This window comes from Xiphias gladius, chromosome 3 (genome assembly GCF_016859285.1).
Source record: "Xiphias gladius isolate SHS-SW01 ecotype Sanya breed wild chromosome 3, ASM1685928v1, whole genome shotgun sequence".
NCBI lineage: Eukaryota > Metazoa > Chordata > Actinopteri > Istiophoriformes > Xiphiidae > Xiphias > Xiphias gladius.
The window spans coordinates 14,349,745-14,376,033 of NC_053402.1; the positions used below are offsets into that span (position 1 = coordinate 14,349,745).

Sequence of the window (26,289 nt, forward strand, 5' to 3'; positions counted from 1 at the left end):
CGCTGCCTCTGTGGGGGATTTAAACCTGTCATAGATCCTTCTGACCAATCAGAGAGCATGCAGTCCCAATACCCTGCCCCCACTGATAGCAGAGCCATAGAGCCCCTCCCCTGGGTGTCACATTACAGGCCCGCCTTTCTAGAGGAATCCTGTCCATGTTCAAGCTCTCATAGTCAGCGAGCCAGCACAGAGCTGCAGTGCGGAAACACAACCTGCTGGTGGCACCACTTCATATAGCTTGTTCAACAGTTTACAGGGTTTCAAAGATTTTTTTATTAATATGACTGTGAAGATACTTAAACACCCATCAGGAATTATACATTATTGTTCAGTATAAAGTCTGCATGTAACCCATATGCATTTCTATATGGATTTATAAATGAATAAAACAAGAGAAGGGGAGCTGCTGGAGTTACTCACGCTGCTGGTTCCTCTTGTCACTAGCATTCTTCAATGGCAGGCAGACCGGACAGTCGTGCCTCGTACAGTTCTTCCAGTGGGAGATGATCTGTCTGGATGATGCACAGTGAGCCACTGGAGAAAAATAGAAAAAAAGAGAGATAAGATGTAAAATATAAGAATTACAAAAAAAAAAATCTATGGAAACACAATGAACTCATACATCACCAAAGTGAACTATTAAAATGGGCGTCAACTCGGCGAAGAAAAATTTGGGCGATAAAATGGCTAGATAACGTGATCGAACCCAGCAACATGTCGAGTTAAAATACAGCACATTCACAAAAAGCCTTAACTGCAAGAGAGAGTACAATGTACAAACAGCAACGTGAAAGCGAATAATCTACACATTGTAAAACCATAAACACATCCTACCATTTAAGCGTTTAAACTGTATAAATATCAGAGTTCAAGTTCATAAACCTTGGGTGTCATCCTTACTACCCACAGCTATCAGGAAGAAGCTGCTGTCCCGTCAGGGTAGATGACAAAATGAAGTGCAATCGTCACGACAGTCGTAAATTTATGTCTGCTGATTTTTTCAGTCACTGAGGCATTTGGGGCTTAGTGAGTCAAGGGAGCAGAGTGGCTCAAATTAAGCAATAAAACAAGAGCCAATGAGACCTTACTCCTTTACGTTGTGCGAAACAACGCAATTTAAGTGATTAAACAGCACAGCGCTTAGAATCTAATTGTTACTGTAAAACAGTGGTTTAATATGGTCAAAGTATTTTTCTAATAATGCTATTTAATCATAACTCCTTTTGAGCCGTTGGTTTTGTCGGTCAACAACAGAGCAATTTTGTTGTTTAGTGTTATAAAGGGATGCAAATTTCATGAAACGGTCGTAATCATTCGCAGCCACATACAGATCAATAAACAATTTTTGCAACAGACAATACTGGCCGTAACTACAGAGTCTCACAGAAGCTCAGATGAGTGGTAATCTTAAATTGGCACATTAGTGTATACATCTAACACCTTGTGGTCACAGACGCACACTCTCGAACAGGAGTCATCCAGCCAGAAATTCGGAGCCGGGTAAGATCTGACCCGGTGCTCTGAAAACACATCACTTTTACTCACCCTGGCAGGACTTGCCAGCCTGGCAGTGGGTCATGTGGTTGAGGACGTTCTTCATGGTGCGGCAGTGGGGCAGAGTGCAGGCCCTCACTTCCCCGTTGGCCTGCTCCCTCCGCTGGCACTTATGTGCGTGGAGCAGCAGGACCAGCTGCTGCTGAATGAGTTTGCGCTTCTCGGGGTCGGCTGTTGGGCCTGCTGACACGCCTCCAGCCCCGGGGACCATACCCACCGACGCTACCTGCTGCTGCATCTGCGACTGCCGAAGAGTGACATGCACACACAGGTAAGGCACAGATTAGAATATCAAACTTTCCTCATTTTAGACTTTAAAGTTTAGAGTAAGAACAAAAACGAAGCCAATAAATACAACGAATAATAGAATAACGTGATGTACAGCAGAGGCTTAGAGATGTTGGAAAAGTAGAGGAAGGAATTTAAATGATGAAAAGACGGCACCAGAAAAGAAAGATTAAGCAAGACAAGGGACGTAAAAACTCAGTGAATTAAAAGAAAATACGAATGAAACCATTAAGAATGAGAGCGAACAGATTAACAAGGAAATCTATACAATCAGTTTATTAACTTTCTGAAAAAGCGAGGGAAAGACTGTTCCTGTATCCAATTTGTCCATTTTCTTTTCCTTAAACAGATTTGCATAGCACTGGGATTTGTCTACTTTGTGCCTTGAAAGAATCTCACTCTGTACCCAACAGTTAGCGTAAATGTTCAACAAGATCAGAGTGGACAGTCTTTAACAAATATGTTGCCCCTTCTTGATTTTTGGTTTTTCTTTTCAAAGGAAAGCAATGTACATAAATGGTTGCAGCCAATATCTCATCAGACAAACTGTATGCTGACAATGTGTGAGGGCTGAGTGAGCGGTTAGGTAGGTAAGGTTAGTACCTTACCATAGCAACACAACCCGCGTGTGTTACCATCAGTAAATCTGTCAACCAAACACCACCAAACATTACTACATCATTTGTATAGTTTTGTTTGTTTTATCATTTGGTTCACCGGCTGTGTAGAGAACCCACTGGCTACATTTACATGCAAGTCCATTTAAATGAAACAAACTGCCCTACAAGTGACACATATAACCATCTTAATCAGAGTCTTTCCTTACTCCGATAATTGGTTATAATCTAATTGTGCATTGTATACACAGGCACTTATATCCTACAGCACTCTTACAGGGCTATTTATTGTTCTTATCTTTTATCACTGAGCCAATTTGTACTCTTAACGGGGTGAGACTACAAAATGTTTAAACACTGTTTAACTCATAGATGCATTGCGACAGTCATGTCAGCACCAGCCCTATGAAGAAATTACTGTAATATTTCTATAGTGCTGCTCTTATGTTATTTGCTTATGCACATCATTTTAGTTTGGTGGCCATTTATTTTAATTCTCTGTAAGGATGGAAATTATAACATGATTTAGGATTACACCCTGTCAACACTACATGTGTTTCTGCCGGAGTCATCTAAAAACAGTAGGCTTTGGTTGACTACAGCCGGCTGCCGATGTTTTCACAATGCAGCCAGTATAGACAAAGTGTTAAGTAATAAGTTTGGGCAGTAACCAGAGTAAACCTTTCTGACGTAACAAGAACACAAGGATTAAAGCCAATTTCAAATTTAAACTACTACTATATTTAAAAAGTATTAACCATGCTTTATTTCCAACACTTAACAATATACAAAGAAAACAAAGGGTCCTTTATCGCAGCACGTCAATGTTTCTTTAAGACTCTTCTGGCAGCTCTCCTCATGAAAGTACAAGGCTGAGAGTGAAGCTAGTATGCATACTTCAATGGCTGCAGACTGTGTCCTCATGTCTGCAGAGCACATGGTGTGTGAAGCAACAGATGAATCATAAAATAAGTCTAGAAAAACTACACAGATTGATTAAAAAAAAAAAAACAATAAAAAACAAACAAACATGTACACTGTGAGTGTATTGTACAGCAGCAGCATATTAACACTACCGATGCCCTTGTGCACATTTATGTTTTTGTTTTATATTTTATCTTCCCTTCCCTGCCAGTTACAACACACTGATATTGTGGATACAAATTAACGTAGGGAATACATTTTCCCTTCACTAGCCTAAAACAAAAAGGTGCGGGGACAAATATCCACCATTTTTTACGATATGAGTGACACTCACCATGTTTGGCACACTCCCAGCTCCCTTCAGCTCAGCGGGGAATTGGGGCAGGTTGTTTGAAAGGGCTGTCTTGTTCTGGAGTTGTTGGGCGTTGACCCCCGCTGCCCCCATCTGCTGCACTCCAGCCTGACCATACTGCTGGCCAAATGGAGCTCCTGACATCCCCATCTATAGTGAGCAGACAGGACAGAGGGTGGTCAGAAGAATATCATGTGGCATACCATCACAGCAGATCGATCTTTTTACCGCTGCGCTGAGAGTCTGACAGTCAAAGCTTACGGAACAGCTTTTAACTTTGAGAGTGCACACACGGCTGAAATTGTGAGCTGAAATTGACCATGTCACACAGTGGTATGTTTTATTCCCCAGATGTTTTTGTCGATCTTAATTTTGACAGCGTGATCTGGTGCCTCAAGTTCTCAACTAGGCAAAAACTGAGGGATTGCTTTCAAAAAACTTGAAAAGCTTAAAATTGTGGCAACCCCAGGGGTCAAGGTGGTGAACATGAACTGCAATGTCCATGGTTTGCGTCCAGCCAGGGACCTTTGTTGCATGTCGATCCCCATCTTCTTCTCCCTTAATTTCCTGACATCTCTCTACTGTCACTATTTAATAACGGCATAAAGTGCCTAAACATAAAATGTTTACCAAAAAAAAGTATAAAACTACTGAAGCTCCAACATCCCTTGAAACTGAATTGATTAGTAAAAGTAAAACAAATTATCAAGTTATTAAAATCTGTAGAAATGCATCTTTTTATTTTATTATTGGCCTCAGAGAGGGGATAGTTAGCTTTCCTGCGAAGTCCTCCAAAAGTCAATTATTCCCATCTCTAAATGGCTCTCAGCGTGCATCTGCCTGCTGCCTTTGCCTGCCTTTCTCCACGGCCGCCTAAGCGGCAGCCCGCTTTGCTTCAGAGGAGGTTCCCCATGGCCAAGAGTGCTTGGGCAGACAGAGCAAGCACAGCCCAGTGGACAGAGTGAAACAGGAGGAGACACACGGAGAGAAAGACCAGCTTGCTCAACAGCTGAGCATTGCACTGTGCTGCTGCCTGCCCCTCCCCCCTCTGCAGCACAGAAACACACAGATGATTGCCTGCTGCCTCCCTTCCATTCACACCGCCTCATTCTACTCTAACACACAGGTTCTCCCACTTGATGATCTGCACTTATTGCGGAGGAGTTTCGCCAGGCTAGAGGACAGCACTGTCGCACAGGAAGCGTCCAGTGTATCCCCTCCTCTTGGCATGTCCTCTTTTTTCCTCTTCTCCTCCCCCTCTCTAACCTGCCTCCCCCAGCTCAAAAACAACACACAAACCAGCTCCTCTAAACATGATTTACAGCTCCATTATCAAAGGCCAGAGGCCCAGAGTAAGACGGCATATGCCAGAGAGGGCGAGAGAGAGAGGGAATAGAAAGGAGGGAGGGAAAAGAGTGAATACAAGCAAAAAAAAGACATTAATTTGGAAAAGAAAACAGAAAAACAAAGATATATGTGTACATATATATATATACACATACATACACACACACACACACACACACACACACGCACAGTAGTAGTATTATCTAGTGATGAAGTCATGATTACCCAATGTCACTATTAACCTATATTTTGAATTCACCGTTAGTTTCTAAGCATGGGCACGTTTTTTTTTAAAGTGCCTTGCAGAAGTAGTGGTGAAGCCTTTCTGATACCTCACATTGACCAGGAGTTTATACAAAGGACTAATATACTATTTGCTAAATATACGCATAAAAACTCTTAGTTGCCAAAACAGTCGAAAGCATTTAAATGACTGCACCAAAAGCTTTTTTTTTTTTTTTAAACCAAGGGCCCCAATGAATTTGTTTCTGCTCTACTGTGGACACCGCTTGAGTCACTTTCAAGTCGTGTGGTGTAATCTTTTATTTTCACTTTCACTTGTTCTCATATGTACTAACTCCATGATATGATTGCAAGGTAAGGAAAAAAAAAAAGCTCATTTGTCATACACATACAGTCCATGCTGCGTAATATTTGTTATCACATGGCAGTTTTGGTATTTGTAGTTCAAAAGGATAGCAACTATCAAGTCTGAGATTTATTCTGATACTTGTAATAATACTTTGCCACTATAAAAACAAACAAACAATGAATGCTTTAATGATTAAAATGTCCACTTGATTTTTCGATTCAAAGTGATCTTAGCTGTGAAGCCATGATTCTTCCTCAGGCTACAGAAGAAAAAACAGACTATTCCATCCCTAGCACATCCTAGTGCTTATCTTGGCTGATATGGGCAGAGAGAAAACATGTATCAAGAACAAATTAATAATAATACTAGTAATGAAAGGTCTTAGCCTGCAAGCCGACAACAGATTTACTCTGATAAACACAGCAATTTACCTGCCATATATGAGCATTCCTCTGCAACTTACTTTAAAAGTCTGTCAAAGTACTGAACTCTGAATGGAAGAGATCCATATATGACCAGAGATAGATATATCATCCATATCATCCATGTACATTTCAGTGATCCATTTCCCATGTGTTTTATAGAAATAATGTTAAGTTTTATTAGTAATATTGTTAAGTAACAGTGAAGTCTATTACATTCTCCTGCACACACACACACACACACACACACACACACACACACACACACACACACACACAACTCACAACCAGGTTCAAGTCTGTGCCTTCCTCTTTCCCCATCTCCTCATCTACAAATAGACCTGGCGTCTCAATGTGATGTATGAGCATTTGATTCAGTATTGCATGAAATATGAAATAACCCATCTATACACACAAAGCAATTATTATACTATAATGTAAGAAATAACCCATCTATACACACAAAGCAATTATTATACTATAATGTAAGAAAATATAGTCAGGCATTAAGGTGCATGTGTCTGTAAGGGAAAGGAAAGGTGAGAAGGAGGGGTCTTATTTATGTGGCAACTTCTTGGTTTCCTGTCAAACCACAAAGCTCCGAGACTCTCAAACACAGGGGTAACATTCTCTCACATTGAGCACTTCAAAGTCTGTGAAAATAAAGATATTCCTGTCGAAATACAACCAGCAGCACATCACTGAAATTATTCTTCATTCACAAACAAAAATGTCAGTTTCACTGTGTAGAAGCACCACAACACAACTGCGGCTCTTGTTGCATTCATATTGTTTGTGCTCATTCTCAGATTAGTGAGGCGTAGGAATGCAGTAATAAACGTGTCAGCATTGATCGGCTATGAAACTCTCTGTTGCGCCAAGTTAGACCCACAGAGATTGATGAACTTGACTGCAGATTCAAGCCCCTCAACTGATTGTCTGCTTCCTCCAGCAGACCCAGGCAGAACAATACACAGCGAGGGGATAACTGACGACAAGCCAGCAATAGGGCTAGGTGATACAAACATTATACTGCATATACTGATCTGGGTAAAAAAAAAAAAAAGAGAAACTCTGAAATATATACTATGAAATACACATGTTGCATTGCTTGACAACAACAGCCTTTTACATTGTGGAATAAAAGCTATTCCTAATCACTCATATGGCAGTTGTTTAGTAAAGCGCTGCCCATTTCCTAAAAAGTTGCACAATGGGGTTGGTTAAATGTACTAAACTTACCATATGGTACTTTTTCAGTCTCAAAAGTAAAACAGATAAAAGAAAAGAAGCTCTTCCACAAAACTAAAACTGTTGACAAATAAAGCAACAATGACATCCACTTTAAATAGAAGTAAATTGCCATGGATAAATAAGGTAAAAAGATGGTGTTGGTGTGGCAATTAGGGTTGTTTATATCTGCTGCCAGTGATGATGCTATGACTATATACTATAAATGCAAGTGTTTATTGGAAAAAAATGACAAACATTTGATATATTTGCAGCTGTAACTGATATGGCTGTGGTGTCTTCTGATGTACAGTAGTTAGTATTTTATGTGCTCTAAAAATTAGGATCTTTCATGCTCTGTGCCCTTCTTGTACTTTGCTGCACAAACAACTGGTCACTTGTGGCACTAATTAAGATGAGTTTAGAGCCTCACCTTATTCATGTTTCCGGCTTGCTGAGCATTCAACGCGTTGTGTGCACCCAGCTGTGCCCCTCCTTGGGTGAGTGTCTCTGCCAGCACGCTGCCTCCAACACCAGGTCCAGCACCCACTTGTCCCCCCTGCATACCTTGGCCCTGGTACTGCATGCCAGGCCCAGGTCTCCCCCGGCCTGCCGGTCCCAGAGCCCCGTTCATCACCTGTCCTGTCTGGCCCATGACCCCGTGACCCTGCCCACTGTTCAACATGGCTTGGTTGAAGCCCATGCCTGTGCTTCCATTGCCTTGTCCAGCTGCAGCACCTCCTTTCTGGGACTGGGGAGACTGGTGATTGGGGGAGCCCTGCCCCAGTGGACTTTTACCAAGCACAGCGCCTAGCTGGCTTCCCACCATGCCTCCCTGTTGGGGGCTGGCAGAGTTGATGCCACCTCCCAAGATGGAGGAACTTCCAGGTCGCAGGAGCTCAGACAGCTGCTTATGTTTGGCAGCTGCATCAGGAACGATGGAGTTAAGACCAGGCCCCCCTCCACCTGGGCCACCGTTAGAGGACATTCCCATTCCCAAGTCTCCATTAGGAATGAGCTCATCTGGAAGGTCGTTTTCCAGGTCAAACAGAGACACGAGATCTAAAAAACAAGAGAGAGAACAGGAAATAAGAATTAGCCTTCATCACTGACATACCCTTTAAGCAGAAACAAACTAAAAAGAACAAGATGCTAACCACCAAGTGCAGAGAAACTAAGGCATTTGTTTCAAGAGAAAATTACATGATATTCACTTGGCAGACACTTTTAAACAGTGCGACTTAGGGTGAGGCAACTTAGGGTTCAGTGTCATGCCCAAGGACACTTCTGCATGCGGACAGGAGAAGCGGGGGATCGAACCACTAACCCTGCGATCAGTGGACAACACGCTCCACCACCTGAACCACAGCCACCCTGGTGTATTCAAATATCTTTGCATTCAGATTGACCAATTATCAAAATAATAATTACACAGACCTGAGCCGGCATTGGGCATTAAGTAAAAGTTGTGGATTTAAATTCCTCAAGCATTCGAGACAGCAATTTAATTTATTGTCACTTACTTTTTTTTTATGGACTAACTGACAAAATGCATCGTGTTGGACGTAAGTACAACACACCTGTTTTAAGTTCATTCCACTATCTCATCGATCAGGGAGAACCCCCTCATTCATGATGAGCTTACATGTTACCAATCCTGCATAATTACATAGATCATTTTACAGGTTCTGCTCCTTGACAGGTCCCATGATCACTGTAAGGATTTAGTTGTAGTTAAGCTTCTGAAATGATGCTAAAAACACATATCTTCTATCACCAAATTCTATGGTTAGTCTACTTTGCTTGCACACCACAATGGAACCACACTGTACAGGCAAATGTAGTTCTGTTTGAACCGAACCAAAATGATAAGGTATGACAGCATCCCAAATTTCCAAATGCACGTATTGTTTTCAACAGTGTATTGGTATATCAAACCATCTGTCAACCACAAAAAAAGAACAGATTTTGTGATGGTGTCACCCCTTGGCTCCATCTCTAGGCAAGATCTGACAAGCTGTTTTTCCAAACTAAACCGGGCCTGCTCAGCATATAAAAAGGTATAGATAAGTAAGCCTAAGTTTTCATTTTGCAGTACAGTATATGCTGGGGCCTTAACAACCAGGGGGATGATATTAGCTCACTGCTGATATATCATATCAGCATACATGCCAGCCAATAAATGACGAGAAACTGAAGAAAAGCAAGAGAAAAGCAAAATATATCTTTTGAAACACTGTCACCATTCTATAGATTCCCCAGCACATTTCTTGGTCGCAACTGTTAAACAAATTTAAGGGAACTTTATCAAAAATCTTTATTCATGTTATGGGTTTCTTAGGAAAAGTATTATGGGACGATAAATCAGAACGCTATCGGTATCTGCCTCAAAAATTCTTTATTAATCAGGCTACAGCAAATGCAACAGCAGGTTTCTTTCTACTAATTTCACTAAGGTCCACTGCATGGATGGATAATCTTGTGCACAGCTATGTTGAAAATAAAAAGATAATTTAATTTGTTGTCAAGGAAGCAAATAACAATTCACCATAATATGGACTGTCAGGTGTCATCCTCCGACCTTATCCAGGTTTGGCTGCAGGTCTACCAACTCTGGCAGTGAAATCAGAACTCAACCGACACTTCAGCTCTTCAGCCTGCAGTGCACACTGCACTCATGGAGGCTCATTTTCCACGTGTCAATATGATGCAAAATATATTTGTGGCAGTTGTGCGTGAGCAACATTTAAAATTAAAATCAAATGTAGAAGACAGCAATGTGAGTTTTTATTGTGTATTTAAGAAACACTGTAACAACATCACACATCAATTTGTAAAATTTTCTTGAACGGGCATATGGGCTAACCTTATTCTATGCAAGTACAGTCAAGACTGAATAGGCAAAACAGCTTTGTTTGACTTAAGGTATAATGTGGATGTACACACACGGCAAACATGCATGTGCACAAAATTACACTAAAGCAGTTCAGCCCCTGCCATAACTCTAAAGTAGCACTGAGGAGTAGAAAAAGTGCAGAGGATTTGCTCTGCAGCTTAGAGTACTCTTGCGTCTATGCAGAAAAAGTAAACATGAACATTCAACACACAGAGAACATTAATAAAGGTTACAGTCCAAATCACACGTCTATGCCAAGGTCCTTCACGTGCAGGTGCAAGTGTACCTCTGTATGTCAGCCAATAAAGATTTCCCCAGCACAACAGCCATACCCCTACACACGCCTAGCTCAGCGTCTGGGGCCACTAGGTTTGTAAGGGTGGAGAGAAATCCAACCTGTGTCTCAATGAAATATAGGGGCAATTAATATGTGCTTAAATATTGCAGCCTTGAGCTTTAAATGAAATGCATGAGCTGTTAGTGATGAAGGTTAAAGCAACAAGTATCATGATTACAGCATGAGACATGGATGTTGCCTAGTTGAGAGCAAGCACCTGTGCCTTGCTCGAGTCCTATTCAGCAACAAGATTAAGACCACACGAACTTAAGAGGGAGAGGATACACTGAGGCCAAAAACCTAGCTGAAGGAGACAAAGCGCCTTCAGCGTGGTGATTCTTTTCAAAAGGCTGAGAGTATGATTTGAATTTACTCATTATACAGCAAGGATATGATGAGCACACCCAGCAGCAATCATATGCCAAGTAGTGAAAACGAAAGCATCTACAAACCAGAGAATCTCAACACTTGAGTCATACTATTCTCACCTGAAGAGGACATTGTTGCTGCCAGTTGTCATTCACCCAAAGGTTTTCAGCAGCCACATGAAAATCTTCAGTTAGACTTTACAGTCTGGGAGATAATAGCAGGCTATGCAGCCTTAACAGAGTTAGAAAGAGATGGGATAAAAATGGAAAGAATAAGATGCTCCCCCTTTCTCTTTCAACAACACTAGGTGAAAACCTAGTATATGGCTGGACAGCCCTTCGTTTGCTTTTCTCCTACTGTCTGTGCTCACGTATAGTGTTGTAATACAGCCGAATTCCCAATAAAGCTGTTTTTATTTACATCTTTTTCTGTTTCTGTTGTCTAGTATGAAAATAAGTAAGAAATATTGACTGTAACACGGCCCATTAAGACTACATGTTAACCGGCAGTAATTTCCAAGACATTTCCAAGCTGTTGATCTGCACTGCTAAAATCCTGATTTTATAACCGCAACGGAATCTGACAAAATAACCATACACATAAGTTACAGACAACGGCTGTGCTGTTGTTTCGGCTATATTTACTTGTCAAATGTTCACTCAGAGGGAAAGTTAGGAGCTAATTCATTTCTGTGTCAGCTGCTGTGTGGTTAATGGAATGAGACGCATAAAAGTTTGCCTGCGGAGGGAAAGCCCAACCTCGCGATCGCGAGGCAATACTGGCGACTCTCTTCTTTGGAGAGTAGCTAAGGTTTGTCCAAAAAGTTGCTGGATTTTTCGCACAGAGTCTGTAAACGCCCCCCTGATGACACAATAGAAACTGGTTGCCCAAATTCACTTTGAAAGAGCAACAGCCAATGGGGAAACTCCAACACTCGGCTGGCCAACCAATGGTGTAACTTCAGCACTCAGTCGCTCGGGATTCGGCTGACCAACAGTATAACTTTTTCGCTCACTCACCCACTCTTTCACGGAAATTAATGTCTATAGGGCTTGCCCCACTAAAGGGAGAAAGTAGTTAAGTGTGCAGCTTCTCACGAGCAAAGCAAGCACAATGAAAACACACACAACAAAGGTATTCATGTCACTACTACCAGGAGACCGTGTGTCTGTCTGTCAAAGTCTTTAACCACAAAAAACACTTGAGACAAACCTGAAGACTACAAAGCTAGACAACGAAATTTAGGGCCTGTATGAAAGGCAGAATAAATTAAAATTATTTTATATAAGTGTTTCCTTCATGCATGTCACCAGATTGCATGTCATGTGCGACATTATTGAAAGAAATGATCATTTAATTTCACAAAGTTTGAATTAATCCTTCTATGGCATGTTTTTAGGATGCTTGACATGCAACCAAACTTAATTTTTTTTGTCTTAATAAATGTCTCCATAAAAGTCTTTGGATTTATATTTGCTCATCGTACACAAGTCTCATCACTGAAAGGCTCCAATTGTGACACACTGCTGCAGACATAACTTTTCGTAAAACGAGAACAACTTCATTATACAAAAAATACATGATCTTTAGCAGTTTTAACTGGCTGAGACTAGGTGCTCCCCATTTTTCTGAGGCGTCCCATCAATACATTGGGCCTGTGCACAAGAAGTAAGTACACATCAAGAATACCGTTTTGCTTTTTTAAATCGGACTGATAAAATAAGCAAAAGAAATTTAAGAAAATGTAAAGTCACACTTGACAACTGAGGAACTATGGGGTTGTTTTTCAACAAATTTGATTGGCAGTACATTTGTAAAACCTTTAATATGGTGCTTTATAAGAAAAGTTGTGATGACTTCAAGATGTGTAAATTAGCAGCACACTACACTTGTAGAGCTGGGACAGCAGTCATTTGCTGCACTGTGTTTATGAAAACCAAAGCCATTCAGAGAAAATGACAAGAAAAATTTTGGATACGGCTACGTGATCTCAGAAGGCAGGAAAGAGTTTTCATTCAGATTTTGGAGACACAGAGATGTAAATGAATGAAACAGCTCACAGTCTTGTTCCAGAGGACATTAGCCTGCTTTGAATGTGCGCGATATAAATGTTAAGAGCCGAGGTAGGAACAGGGTAGATGTACAGATGGCTAAGGGGCAGAACTGTTTGGGTTGGCTGACTGGAATCCAGTGCCACCTACCCTTCTAATCATCTCTATCAGTTCCACCTCAGCCGAGACATTAGAAAGCAGATCCAGAGTATCTTCTGCCAATGCTTCGCCATGCTGGTGAGAGGCAACGTTGTAACGGTTGGCTGTATTTGAACATGTGCTAATGCTTATGTATCTCAATAATGCTTACCCAGGGATAGGTGACAGTACACACAGGCCAGACAGAGGAGGAGGAAACCCTGCTAGGGGGGCAGTAAAATTGGAGAGTTGCTGCCCATTTCTCACCTCTGGCGCTGACACGCCCACTCAGCCAAACAAATGAAAACAAGCCTGACGCTTGCCCGCGGCCACAGGCGCAAACACATACTGACACGAGACTAGAGAAACATAAAAAACTGAAACCAGTAACTTATACATCAAAGACTAGCTTCTAATCTGTGGCTGTGAACGACAGCTCCATGTGTACTGGGTTGGATGTGGCAAAGGGAGATGTCAGATAACCAATACAAAAAAGCTTTACCAATAACAAACATGACTCTGTAAGCCAAACCCACTAAGGTATATTGTGACACATCTGTGAAAGCAAATAATTACCATATTTTTTTTAATCTTGGCAGCAAATGAAGTTTTAAATTTTATCACCACTGAATACTTAATTTTGAGATACTGAATTTATTAATAAGTTATAATTTATTGCGCTGAAATATTTTACTTTGAAAACCATCAATCTAAATTGTCTGAAGTCTTCTCTTTGAAATTTTAAATAGTTTTTTAGGGTTCAAGATGTGCAATTCAGATCTGAATATCAGGGGTACCCAAGGATAAGCAATCACACCTGAAGGAAGTGTGCCTTCAGACTACAAGACTATGGGAAAATATACACCAATAACCATGTGCTATCTGAAATCATTCAAAAAAAATAATCTGTATTAACCTTGTTTTTTTAATTTAGGTTCAACACACAGATTTCCAATTCAAACAAACCAAGTAAATTTGAGAGTGCAGAAGGAAAATGCACCGTAGACGAGTGAGGCTGCAAACTAAGTTCTGCACAGATCTGCCTCCCAATTGTCTCAGAATTAGGTTTTTTAACTCAAGAAAGAGAAAAAAAAAAAACTGCTTATCCTCCCATCTGCAGCCGGGCACTTAAAATCTTTTCAGTGTACTTAAGACCCTGAGCCGCATCCAGGACTTCAAATAGAGACGGTCTACAAGAAACACTGCGCAATGTCATACTGAATACATGTGTTTGTGTGTGTGTCAACTGAGACAGAAAGGGCTTCTGGCAGAAGTGGGGGAGGAGGCCCGGTGTCAGGCTGCTTTATTGCCCAACGAAAGGTCCTGTCATTCTTCTGAAAGGATGCGCTACCTTGGCTGAAGCCCGAATTCTGTCAGACGGCAAGATAATGCAGCCACCCGCAGAAAACAAGACAGACCAAACAAAGAAACTTCTCAGCTGTTTCCAAATAGCAGACAGATGTTTCCGATCGTCACTAAAATTTGAATTAAGCAACTGTACCCGTCTTTATAAACTCTCTAAAAGATTAGAGTTGAGAGGTGGCTGCAGTGGTGCAATCCCAAAACTGACTTCACTGAAATTAAATGGTTCATGCTTTTTCAATGCTTGGTGCCAGCGAATGCACAACAAATAACAGCGAAGCTATGTTGACTACACAGAAAGTACACTATATATGGATATACACATGCATAACTAGAATGGGCCGATAATACTGCTGTAAGGACCCTAAACTGGAAGGCTGATAAAAGCAGTATTTTAATTTTAGCTTTTAAGAATAGGGAAACTGGTCCTTTGTAATTAAAAAAAAAAAAAAAAAAAAAAAAACAACTTTAAATCAAAAATATGTTCATGTAGTAAAAGTGAAGGGAGCTCACTGAGAGGTTTTCTGTTCTTAAGAAGTTCTGCAATGAATAGTAAATTTATCGTTATGTCGTTTAATCAAAAAAATTAATCACCAGAAAATGTGTTGGGTTTTTTTCTTTTTCCAAGAAAAAAATGCCAACTTATTTCATGGTGTCAGTTTCTCTTTTTTTTTTCTGCTTTTCTCTGTTATATCACTGTAAACTGAATCTCTTTGGGTTTTTGGACTACTGGTAGGAAATAACAAAAACCTCTGAAGTTGTCACCCAGGACTCAGGGGAAATGGAATGGATGTTTTTAATATTTTCTGACATTTTATGGATGAAACGATTAATGCGAAAAAAAAAATTAGCACCTTAATTGACAATGATAATAATCGTTGGCTGCAGCCGTACTCTCAAATACACTGTCCCGTCATTTTGTCTTGCCTACTAAAAAAAAAAAAAAAAAAAAATCACACTGACAGCTAGTGCTGAGACACAGCCACTCAACACCTTTCCCTGCTTTCCTCTGAGAGATACAGGGAAGCCTCCTTTCTCATGTAGACCCAATGTGATTGCAGAGTCACCTTTTCAGGAAGCATCTGCAGTTTTTCCCTCTTCAAAGTAGCGGCCACTGTCCATGTAAAATGGGTTCATACATGATATGATTGGTCCTGCTGGGACAAACAGAAGCCAAAAGTTCTGTTCAAGTTTAAAGAAGTCGCCAGGCAGTTTTAGAGAAACGGTAAATGTGTAGCCCTGGTGCCAAGTCTATCAAATTTTTTATTATTCACATATAATTAATTTCGACCTCCAATCAGATAGGTAGCAGCTTCAAATCATGGGTGTCTGTCATCATTTTGTTTCAACCACTAACCACATACACAAATCAGAGCTTGAACAACACTGGGACACCTACGTCCGCTCACCATACATTGTATAAAGCCTCACAGGTTTATTGAGAGGGTGGTGTGCCATCACCTGCTTACTTAAGTAACCACGTAATGTGCTAACCTTAAAATATGCACGCTTGTTTAAAAAAAAAAAAAAAAAGGAACCCTCTGCTATTAAACAGTCCAACTTGCCCTGTAATGGAGCCAAGTTGCTCTGCAGGTTGGACTGGTGAAGAGGCAGATCCTAGGGCTAGTTCCTAATACTCACCCTTATCATGGCAGCAGTTTCGCTCAGCTCTGAAGCGATGTTACGCACGTCATTCACTCGCTCTCAAATTGGCTGAAGACAAAAAAAATCTAGATGTTGCTACAAAGCAAATCTTCCACTATATTTTCCTCAGGTAACTTTTGAAGTCGACCAATCGCGGATCACCTTTTCCAATCAAGCGACACTGGTTCGAGTGCTTGGGCCGTCGCGGGGTCTGCACCGCTGGAGCGACAGTGAGCAAGGCACTCAATCCCACCCGACTCCGAGGGTACAGAGGCAGCATTTCCCCACCGCAATGAGGACTTTTTCTAAGGGGATCACAACATTTTTATGGTGCCAGGTTTGTGCGGGTGCTTTTTGTTAACTCGGGAAAGAGGGGGCACGAAGAAGTAACAAAGAAAAAGGGAACCAAACTCTATAAAACCCCTGCAGACATTAAGTCAACCTTTTATTCATCAGTATCTCTGAGATGTTATTGTGGGTTTTTTTTTTAACTTTACTTTTACCCCGCAAGACAGAAAAGTTGGGAGCAAACTCTCCCTGCTCAGCAATTGCAATTCTCGTGCGATGAAGAGGCAGTGAGTTTGCAGTTTTTTTTTTTGTTGTTGTTGTTTTTGGTTTTTTTTTTTTACACTAATTGCAGTTTACGGTAAAAATTTTCAGTTACCTGTGGAATTGAACAATCCGTCTTACAGGAACTTGATGTACAGTTTCCCTGCGATACTTGCGCAGCCCCACTGTAGCGGCTGATGGGTCTTACACTACCGTGGTTCCTTTTCCCTGAGGTGGACGCATCCATCCTCTTAAAAACAGCAGAGACCGTGCCCAGCGCCGGCTCTACGGACACGCGCTTGTACCGCGAGTCGGCACAGCCTCTCCGCGAGGAAAGCTACACACGTGTAAAACTGTGTGCCGTCCTTACCTGGGCCGTCTGATCCCGAAAGAGGCGAATTGAGCTTGGGTCGCTTTGCAGTGGGGGGTCCGACATCCAGCAGATTGTCAGCCATCCTGGTCGGCAAAAATTATGAATGGATGATGATGCAGGAAAATAAGAGCAGGACGAGTCCAACTTGTCGGCCCCTCCGGCTCGTGATAACGGGTAACTTTTCCTACCGTTGCGCGTAAAAAGAGCAATTTAACAGTTTTTTTTTTTTTTTCCTCGACTGGCAGACTGGCGAAATGTTGCCTGGAGAAAAAGGTTTCAAAAGAAGGGCAACAGCGCCACGCTTCGCCGTCGAAGATCACCCCATGATAATCCAACACCCAACACCCACATAATTATCCTCAATAATTACGTCCAAAAATTATTTCGGTTCGAGAAAAATAAATAAAAATCAATCATAAAATATTACACACAGCGTAAGAAAATCCCTTTCTCCGCAGATCGCCGGTTTCACGTCCGTACAGAATCATTTTTTTCGCAGTCGAAACGAGCAGCCATAAAATCTATTTTGGGCTTAAATAAAAAGAGCAAAATTCAAAAAATATTTTCTATGAGGTGGATTATTTTTCTCGTCGCTGTCTCCCGTTAAATACAGCGTCTCGGGACGTAGATACGGCGAGAAACGGCGCTCTCTAAAAGGGAAATCAAATTTACAGTGGGCTTTCGAGACGATAAAAACCCATGTAATCCTCACATGTTTGCATTAATTCTCATCGGAAGAACTAACACTTCGAATTTTGCACGAAAAAAGCCGTTTGAGCCCGGTCTGGGAAGCTCCGATCGGTTTTTAAAATTAATGCTGCCCAGAAATCCCGATTCTGAGCCGCGTCAAGATGGCGGCTGTTGATTCCTCCGATACAAAAAAAAAAGTTTTTTTTTTTTTCTTCCCAGCTAGACTGAGGGGGAGGAGGGGGAGGTTTCGTGCATGACGCCCTGACGTAAACCTGTGTGTCCCACCGTGCGTCATGTGGACGTACGTGAATTTGCGTCTGGGGGTTGAAATAACCCCCCCCCCCCCAAAAAAAAAAAAATTAGAAATTTGCTGTGCTATACCTGTTTGAAACTTTACAAAGACATGGCATTACTAGTAGTAAATAGTAAGTAGAAAATACGCATTTGAGGAGCAAAAAATCCAATGAATTCTCAAGGTTAAAATGCAAACTATACTTTACAATCCCTTCATTCCTTCATATTACCAGTGGTGGAAGGTAAATAAGTGCATTTCTTTAAGTCATTTTGAGGTAGTATTACTAGTATAGTAAAGTACTTCAGTTTTATGCTCTTTTATATTTTACATGCAAATACTTTTTACTTTTAGTCTGACTATATTTATCTGATAGCTACAGTTTTTTTCATTCAAAACATATAAACGTTGTAAAATGTGGGTCTTTGCTATATTATACTACTTAGTAGTAGCCAAAATAAAGTAGTTTAATTGTCTCCACATTGACCAAATACACCATTAAAATACATAATACAAAAATATGATAACATAAGATTCTGTTAAGGGCCATTCTGCATAATTAGTACTTTTCATACTTCAAGTAACCTTTGCTGACAGTACATCTCTACTTTTAGTATAATTTGGAATGCAGGAGTCATACCTTTAATGGAGTATTTGTTATACCATAGTATTGTTACTTTTACTTAAGTGAAGGTTTTAAAAACTTCTTACAAAACTGCACATTACAGCTTACCATCATCCCCTTACTAATACATTTTAAAATACTTTATTCAGATACATATTTTACATGAGTATTCATGTATGGTATGTGCAAATGTATGAACAGCAGTTATATTAAGCCATATACATCTTCCCTGGTTCTGTACCAGCTCCATTTGTTGGAAAATCGAAACAAATTATTCTTCAAACGTACTCAAATATTCCTGGGCAGTCTCATTCTTTAAACAAAAATACCCAACCACAGAGGCAAAGTAATTCTCTCTTGATACCCTGTGCGGGTACCAGTAAATGCCAGTTGTAAAAGAAGTATTCAGACCCTTTACTTGAGTAGAATAAGTAATGCCTGTAAAATACTCCATTAGAAGTGAAAATTCTGCAATCATTGTAACTACACTAATAAGCAAACTGTGTTCCTAGTATTTAAAGTAAAAGTACTCATGCAGCATAACTGTCCTTGTTATTCTGTATATATAATTTCATTAACATTACTTATTCATAAACATGTAGGCAGCATTTAATGTTGTAGCTGGTTTGGGGCTGGAGCTAATTTAAACAACTTTATATTATGTTGGGTAGTTTAATCTATAACAATGTTTCATATTGTATGAATGTAATGTTTTATATGTAAAATCTAAATCTGCAAAAGTAACTTTATAAGGCAATGGAGTAATATAGTATCCAAGACACACAGTATCAAACAGCATAAAACAGAAACAATCAAGTTAAGTACAAGTACCTCAACGTTCTTGGCTACTTCAGAACAGTACTTGAGAACATGCACTGAGCTACAGTCCACCACTTGTAAACACACAACAGGATGTAGTGTACAGGCTATAAATTCAACCGGACAACATTTCCCAGCAACTGACTTTATTCAGTTTTTAATCTTCGCTTGCATACCTATTTGCGTGCTATATACAAAAACATTTCCAGAGAAAGCAACAATTCATTAAAACTTGCCTGTAGCAGGTTACTGAGATACTGCCTGTCGGCATACATCTTGTAGTGCCTCATCCATTTTATTTGGCCAGTTTGAATTTAAAAAAGAAAAGGAAATCTGTATTGACTGAAGCCTTACTGCCCTAACATGTCATCATTTTTGAGATGACAAAGTTAACTAAAATGTCTAGCTCACATTCCTGCTAAGATTAGAGCAGCCCTTCCAAAACACACACAACCACACCGTTTTACAAACACTCGTACATTTTTACACACATGCAGGCTAAAAGAACACACAAATATTATTCCAACATTGTTAAAATTACCCAGTTCCTTACACTATTTCATATTGTAGTACATGCGCTTATATAAATAATAGAAAATGCTCAGATAATATACAATATAAAGGCATACTGTACATAAAAAGTGAGTGCCTTGTGCAAATGTGTTTTAACAGTGAGTATATAAATGAATTTTCTTGAACGAGCACAACACAACCTGCAAATTAAGAAGGGGATAAGACATAGCATACTAGGAAAATTCATGAGATGGTAATGACACTCTTTGGCATCAAAATTTTCCCCTTGTGTCATTCTCGGGTTCAGAATGTCACTTACATCTCAGTAGATCCAACCAAGTCAACAGATAAGCTCATTTTTGCAGTGAAAGAAAAAAAAAAGTGGCAATCAAATCTGAGTTTACACTCTTATCTTAATGTTCCTGTTTGTTGCAAACAACACTAATCCAGAAAAAAAAATTCAAAGTTTATAAAAAACACATTATTCAAAAGAGCTTATCAAAATTACTAAGGAAAACAAAAAGAAAGCAATGTAGCTTATGCGCTTAACCTGACACTCAAGTATCATGACCCCTATTGAGCAATTAACCTTGGATAATAACAATAATTATTATTCTAAGAGTCCCTTTATTGTAGTAAAACAAAAACAAATTTTAGGCTGGTACAAGAGTTGTGTGCTCATAAGCGAAAAGAAGCTCATTTTCCCTATTAAACCAGTGATGTTTAGCTCTTATTATTGCATTTAAAACAACCACAACTCCATCTAAGCAATAAATACAGTACAAACTGGAGGGCCAAACACAAAGATATCCAAGACTACAATAAGGCCAACTAATGTAGAGTATGTTTGGTACATTTACATTTAATTGTATATATTAAGAAAAGGCACTGCTCAAATTTTATGACCTTCAAGCACAAAAGTAAACATTCCCATAGTGTAAGCTTTCGAGAAATATTAAGTGTCTTAAGAAATTAAACCAATTTAGGAGGTGACAGTGAAAAAAAAAAAGGGAAATCAAGTTCAAAGTTAAAAAAGGCACAGGCTACCATAATTTCAGACTCAGACAAAGAAAACAAATTAGGGTAATGTTAAATGCGGCATGATAAAAGACGACAAATTGGTTCTTTGTTGTTCTGCAATATTCATCTTAGTTGCTTTATTACTTAAAAGTAGTAATTATTCAACAGTAATTTAAAAATATAAGGGGTTGTTAATCTGCAGTTCAGAATATTCAAATGTCAAAATAAGACACTGAAGTGGATTTCACGGTAATACTTTTTTTGCCTCTGAGCACACAATCCTTTTTGCTAAGAAACAGTAACAGACAGAAAATGTAACAGCAAGAGATGTATAGTTTAATCAGTTGGATCTCCTTAATAGTCTAACATAACAACACAAAATCATTTAAGTCAAAAAGAAAAGACTAAATAACCTAGGGAGTCATGTGAAATACATTTGGTCCACTGCCTTTGCTTTTATAGTGCTATTACATTAAGTTTCATGCCATTTCAAGACTGAAGCAGCTAATGCGTCCAGCTGTTTGCATCCAGTAATGTCTGTCAAATCATACGAATTAGAGAGGGCAGCTTCACATGAACAGTTCAAGTTTTGTGTAACAATAAATACGATAAAACACATTTAGTTTTGATTCGTGACATTCCACTTTGAGTATCCATGTCTTAAAAGCACTATCAACTAACACACAGTGTAATCCATAGCAAATCTAGGCAGTTGTTTTCTCTAAATCAATCTAACGTCACGGCTAAAGACACTCTCCAGGTACAGCAGCACCTTAGTAGGATCCACTGAAATACTCATCAACGCTAAACACAACCTGACTTCCTACCAGAGCCTGGATCATGGGGGACAGCAGAAACACTAGTAGCAGTTAGCCTCGTCTATGGTGCTGTTGTTGCAAGCATGCTGATTAAGTGTAGCCTAAGTAGTGAGGCAGTACAAAAATCTTCAGAGGCCAGAGAAAAAGCTGCCACATCAGCAAAAAAACATTTTTTTTTTTCAACTGCGTTCCTAAAGTGTTTGTCATCCTGCAGTTTCACCAAGTCAGTCGCATAACTCATAGGCACCTCTCCTCATTAAACCCCGCATGACCTTACTACACAGACACATACAAACACACACTCTCACTCTCACACTCACACACACACACACACACACGCACACACACACGCACACGCACACGCACACACACCGCATGCAAATACACTCACATGACACACAGCTTGGACTCCTCTGCCCTTAGCCTGTATTGATTAGTCTCTGTTGTGCCTTTCATGATGAGTTTTCTGGCTTCCATGCAGAACATGGAAACAGGCTCTGCTGCGTTTTAGTGCAGATTTTACTAAAACATATCTTGGAGCGATACCTTATTTCCCTTCACTCGGTACACAGTGAGATTCTCCTCACTTTGTAGCACTTTTCATATGTAAGGTCTGTTTTCTGAGCTCTTCGTTCATAAAAGGCAAAATATCATAGCAAAACATAGTTTACAGGTTAAAATCGTAACAAAAGCAAAGCGTTTTTTCCAAAAAGTTTGCTAACTTACATTTTTCCCTTTATGTTATTCTTCCCTTACTCGAAAAGGCTTAGTCTACACATTATTCTATTCTAAAGGCACTTAAAAGACATTTTAAAGAAATAATCAAGATTAAAGGTGTAAAGATAATCAAGTAAGTTAATGGGAGATGATGGGATCTGTAGCAGGCAAGAGAAGATTCAGAGTCAGCCATCACATCTTCCCATTTTCTCACGGTTCCTGCTCAACACTCTCTTTGTGGTCCACCTAGCACCCTCCATCAGCCAATCAGATTCACACTAAAAACAACCTGCTGCCTGGCTAATGCAGAGAAAAAGCCTGTGGGTGTTTTTTCATAGGACCAAATGTACAGCAATTCTACAAATCCCAGCTGGCAGGAACAAGAGCTTAAAGGGTAGACAATTTACTGTAGCAAATCCTTAAAGTTTGGTTAACTCTCCAACATTATGGCCATCCACATATTTGTCCTTCTTGATGTCTTTCAGGGACTTTGCTGAATTTTGGGGTGTATTTTGCTGGACTGAGGTTGAGACCATGAGCTGTTTTTTATTTGCAGGAGGAGGAGGTCCTTCTGGATCGATAACAGGTACAGATGTCAGGCCACTGTGCGGCACAGATCGTCTGGCATGAGAAATCTCTGCGGGGGGGCATCTTTCACGGCTGTCTGCCTCTTTCTCGCGACTAGGCCCTGTGGTAGCAGAGGAACCAGCGCTGGCACTGGGTACTATAGTATTGGTACTGCTTGCCGTCGTGCTGGTTGTGGGCACCATGCTGGCAATTTCATCAGTGGGGGAGCGCCCAATGCTACCATCTACTTGCGCCCGGATCTCCGGCGAAACTGAGAGCTGGTACTGAGGCACAGGGCCACTGTCGCTGCTCTTAGGGTAAAGGAAGGTCTTCATCTGGCCTTTGCCTTTGACATTAACTGTGCCACGGTAATCAAACTCATAATCCATGCCACTGAGCACACAGTAGCTCTCCTCGCTGACCTGGACACGACACTCCACGCCTGTTGTATCCATGCGACTGGCGATGTTGACTGTGTCGCCCCAGATATCATAGAGAAGCTTCGTAGTGCCGATCACCCCTGCTGTCAGAGGACCGTGATTGAATCCAATGCGAAGCTTGAAGCCAAAGCCCAGCATGTTCTTGTTGAAGTCATCTACAACGCACATCATTTCCAGGGCAAATTCGAAAAGAGCACGGAGGTGGGCATGAGGATGTGCCGCGTCTGCACACTGCTGCGCATTGAGACCGGCTGCCGCCATGTACGTGGCACCGATGGTCTTGATCTTTTCAATGTTTGTGAAGGCAGGCTTCCGTAACAGCTCATCAAAGTCGCCAATTAGCTCATTGAGGACACGGTAGCACTCCTTGCCTCCCTCGTAGCTTTCCTCATAAAACTCACTGAAGTTAACAATACTGGCAAATATTACACCCACATTGTCGTGGTTCTTGGAGTAGCTCTGGGTGACCTTTAGCTGCTCTGCTACATGGATGGGGATGATATTGCGAAGCAGCCAGTCAGCCTGGTCCCTCATGTTCTGGATCTTGATGCGGTGTTGATCAGCTTCCACATTGCCATGGAAATGCAGGCGGTAACTGACCTCAAATTCACGGTTAAGGAACCAGACGAGGAGAAGGAGAAGGAAAAAGGCCACGCAGGTCTCAGGGCCCAGCAGGTCTTCTGGGTAGGGCTGTGATTCAGGGTCTACTGGTCTGTCAGACATGACGGTGGAGCTGTTACTGTTGTTGTTCTGCCTATCAGACCTGGTGGAGACAGAGACAGACAGACGGACATAGAGAGGGAGAAAGAAATATAGGGAAATAGAAAACAGCCTATAAAGCTGCAACTAACTAATCGCAACTACAGAACCTTTCGGCATAAGATGTGTGCACTTCACCAAAATCAATGTTTTTTCCATGTAGGTAAGAAGTTGAACTGGGAGCACCACAGTGGCTTGGGGCTCTGGATGCTAACCATAAACTGCAATGTCCCTAGTTCGCTTTTGGCCAAGGTCCTCCGTTCCGTCTCTAATAAAAGGCATAATACATAAAAGCCCTTTGCTTTCTGAAAAAGAACTGTGAGCAGGTAGAAATCACGACACTAACAATGCTAACAATACTCACTATACTTACCAGTAAAACAGGCTCTTAGCAACACTGGAAGAGATGAAACACAAGTGACACTAATTAATGCAACAAGTACATCCAGATATCCAACGTATACTTGTGCTCTTTACTTGAAATTTCAATCAGGGACCCAGTATCAACACATTATCTCTACACTATTATTCAACACACAAAACACATACATTTAATTATATCAAGTTTTTTTAAAATATTTTTGTACAATAAATTGTGTTATCACACTTCAGTCACGTCTTCACAATAAAACAAGTATATTGCACCTGCAGGGGGAGCTGAAGAGCAAGGCAAGCAACCCCAATCCCACCAATGTTGCTAGAGTTGAACGCATCCAGTAGCTGAGCTGGCAGAAGTTGCAATACTGAATGATAGCTATGACGACAGCACAGCAAATGAACATGGTGAACTGGGGAAAATAAGGGGCAGAGAGTAATCTTCATTAGTCAGAATATCCCCGCAGTGGTAAAGATTATCCACTACTGTTGATTATACTGACTTCAAGCTATGTTAACATACTGTACAACTAACAGACATACGTTGAATGTAATTGATAAAAACTCAGTGATGGAAATTTTACTGGTATCCCTAGAGGTAAGGTGTTTTACTGGTCAGAAGCAATGCTCGCGTCCTGAGTAAACAATTTGAACGAAAGAGATTAACTCCGCTATCAAGAGCAGCCAAAAAACAAAAACAGTATTTCACACCCTCGAGATTCCATTTCTAAACAGGAGAAACTGGGAGTCCACCTGGATGGAGAGATGCATGTCACAGGTGACGTGGGAGAAGACAGCGACAGCAGGCAGGGACACCAGGACAGCTCCTATAAAGTGACGGGCTATCCAGCCTGAGATCGCCCTCATCAGCACGCGAGTGCAATTCAGCGTGCTGTCCAGGTAGAAAGCCATACTGGAGAGGAAAAAAAACAACAAGCTGTGATTGATACAGGTAACTGTGATGGATTAGAGATGTTGTCAACGAACTGCTCATCTGAAACTTGACTCCAGCTTGATCTCGCCTTGAATGTTAAGCTGATTCCAGACATGATTAGCTACACTTTGGTTTACTGTATATTCACAAACCATTTAAGTACATGAATCAAACCAAGGGTCAGTAAATAATACCTATTTATCTTAGTGATGAATGTGGATCAGGGCACCCCAGTACACAGAATACATAAGTGTTTATGTTAAAAAAGGCTTCTGTAGCTTTTTGCTGCAGGCTCTGTATTAATATATTAGTCCCTGCCTGAGTTTCCCCTGATAGCCAAATGCGTATCTGAGCCAACATTTTTCTCTCCCGTTTCTCCCCTTGTCCATCTTTCTCTCTGCTTTCAGACTGCCAGAATACATTTTAAGTATACTTGGAAGTAAGCACACCACCCACTCTATTTTTCCATTAGAAAGCAGAAAGCACATGCCCATCAACAATATTTGATTATCATGTACACACAATTTATTTACACATAAAAACAATTTTACAAATGTAATTGTCTGATGATTTCAAGGGGGTAAAGACAGTCCATACCCTTTCAGTTCTTCTAATCTTTGTATCAGGGGTTTAAAACTCAAATTACTTGGAGGACTCTGGTCAGCTTGTTAGCAC

The 26,289-nt window shown here is 40.7% G+C and overlaps 2 protein-coding genes across 6 annotated transcripts in view; both read right to left on the reverse strand.

The window, feature by feature from the left end:
- Positions 1 to 17,957, reverse strand: part of crebbpb (CREB binding protein b) — a 34,105-nt gene extending 16,148 nt beyond the window's left edge. For all 5 annotated transcript variants that reach the window (XM_040116363.1, XM_040116392.1, XM_040116373.1 and 2 more), the window contains exons 1-5: positions 17,043 to 17,957; positions 7,760 to 8,388; positions 3,718 to 3,885; positions 1,546 to 1,798; positions 421 to 534 (exon numbers count right to left, since the gene is read on the reverse strand). In XM_040116363.1, the coding sequence (XP_039972297.1) occupies positions 421 to 534; positions 1,546 to 1,798; positions 3,718 to 3,885; positions 7,760 to 8,388; positions 17,043 to 17,127 (1,249 nt within the window). In that variant the 5' untranslated portion in view covers positions 17,128 to 17,957. The remainder of the gene's footprint in view (positions 1 to 420; positions 535 to 1,545; positions 1,799 to 3,717; positions 3,886 to 7,759; positions 8,389 to 17,042) is intronic.
- Positions 17,958 to 19,609: 1,652 nt separating this feature from the next.
- Positions 19,610 to 26,289, reverse strand: part of LOC120783409 (adenylate cyclase type 9-like) — a 32,090-nt gene continuing 25,410 nt past the window's right edge. The window contains exons 7-10 of the mRNA XM_040116404.1: positions 25,434 to 25,593; positions 24,951 to 25,093; positions 24,679 to 24,702; positions 19,610 to 24,309 (exon numbers count right to left, since the gene is read on the reverse strand). Coding sequence (XP_039972338.1) covers positions 22,959 to 24,309; positions 24,679 to 24,702; positions 24,951 to 25,093; positions 25,434 to 25,593 — 1,678 coding nt within the window. The 3' untranslated portion in view covers positions 19,610 to 22,958. The remainder of the gene's footprint in view (positions 24,310 to 24,678; positions 24,703 to 24,950; positions 25,094 to 25,433; positions 25,594 to 26,289) is intronic.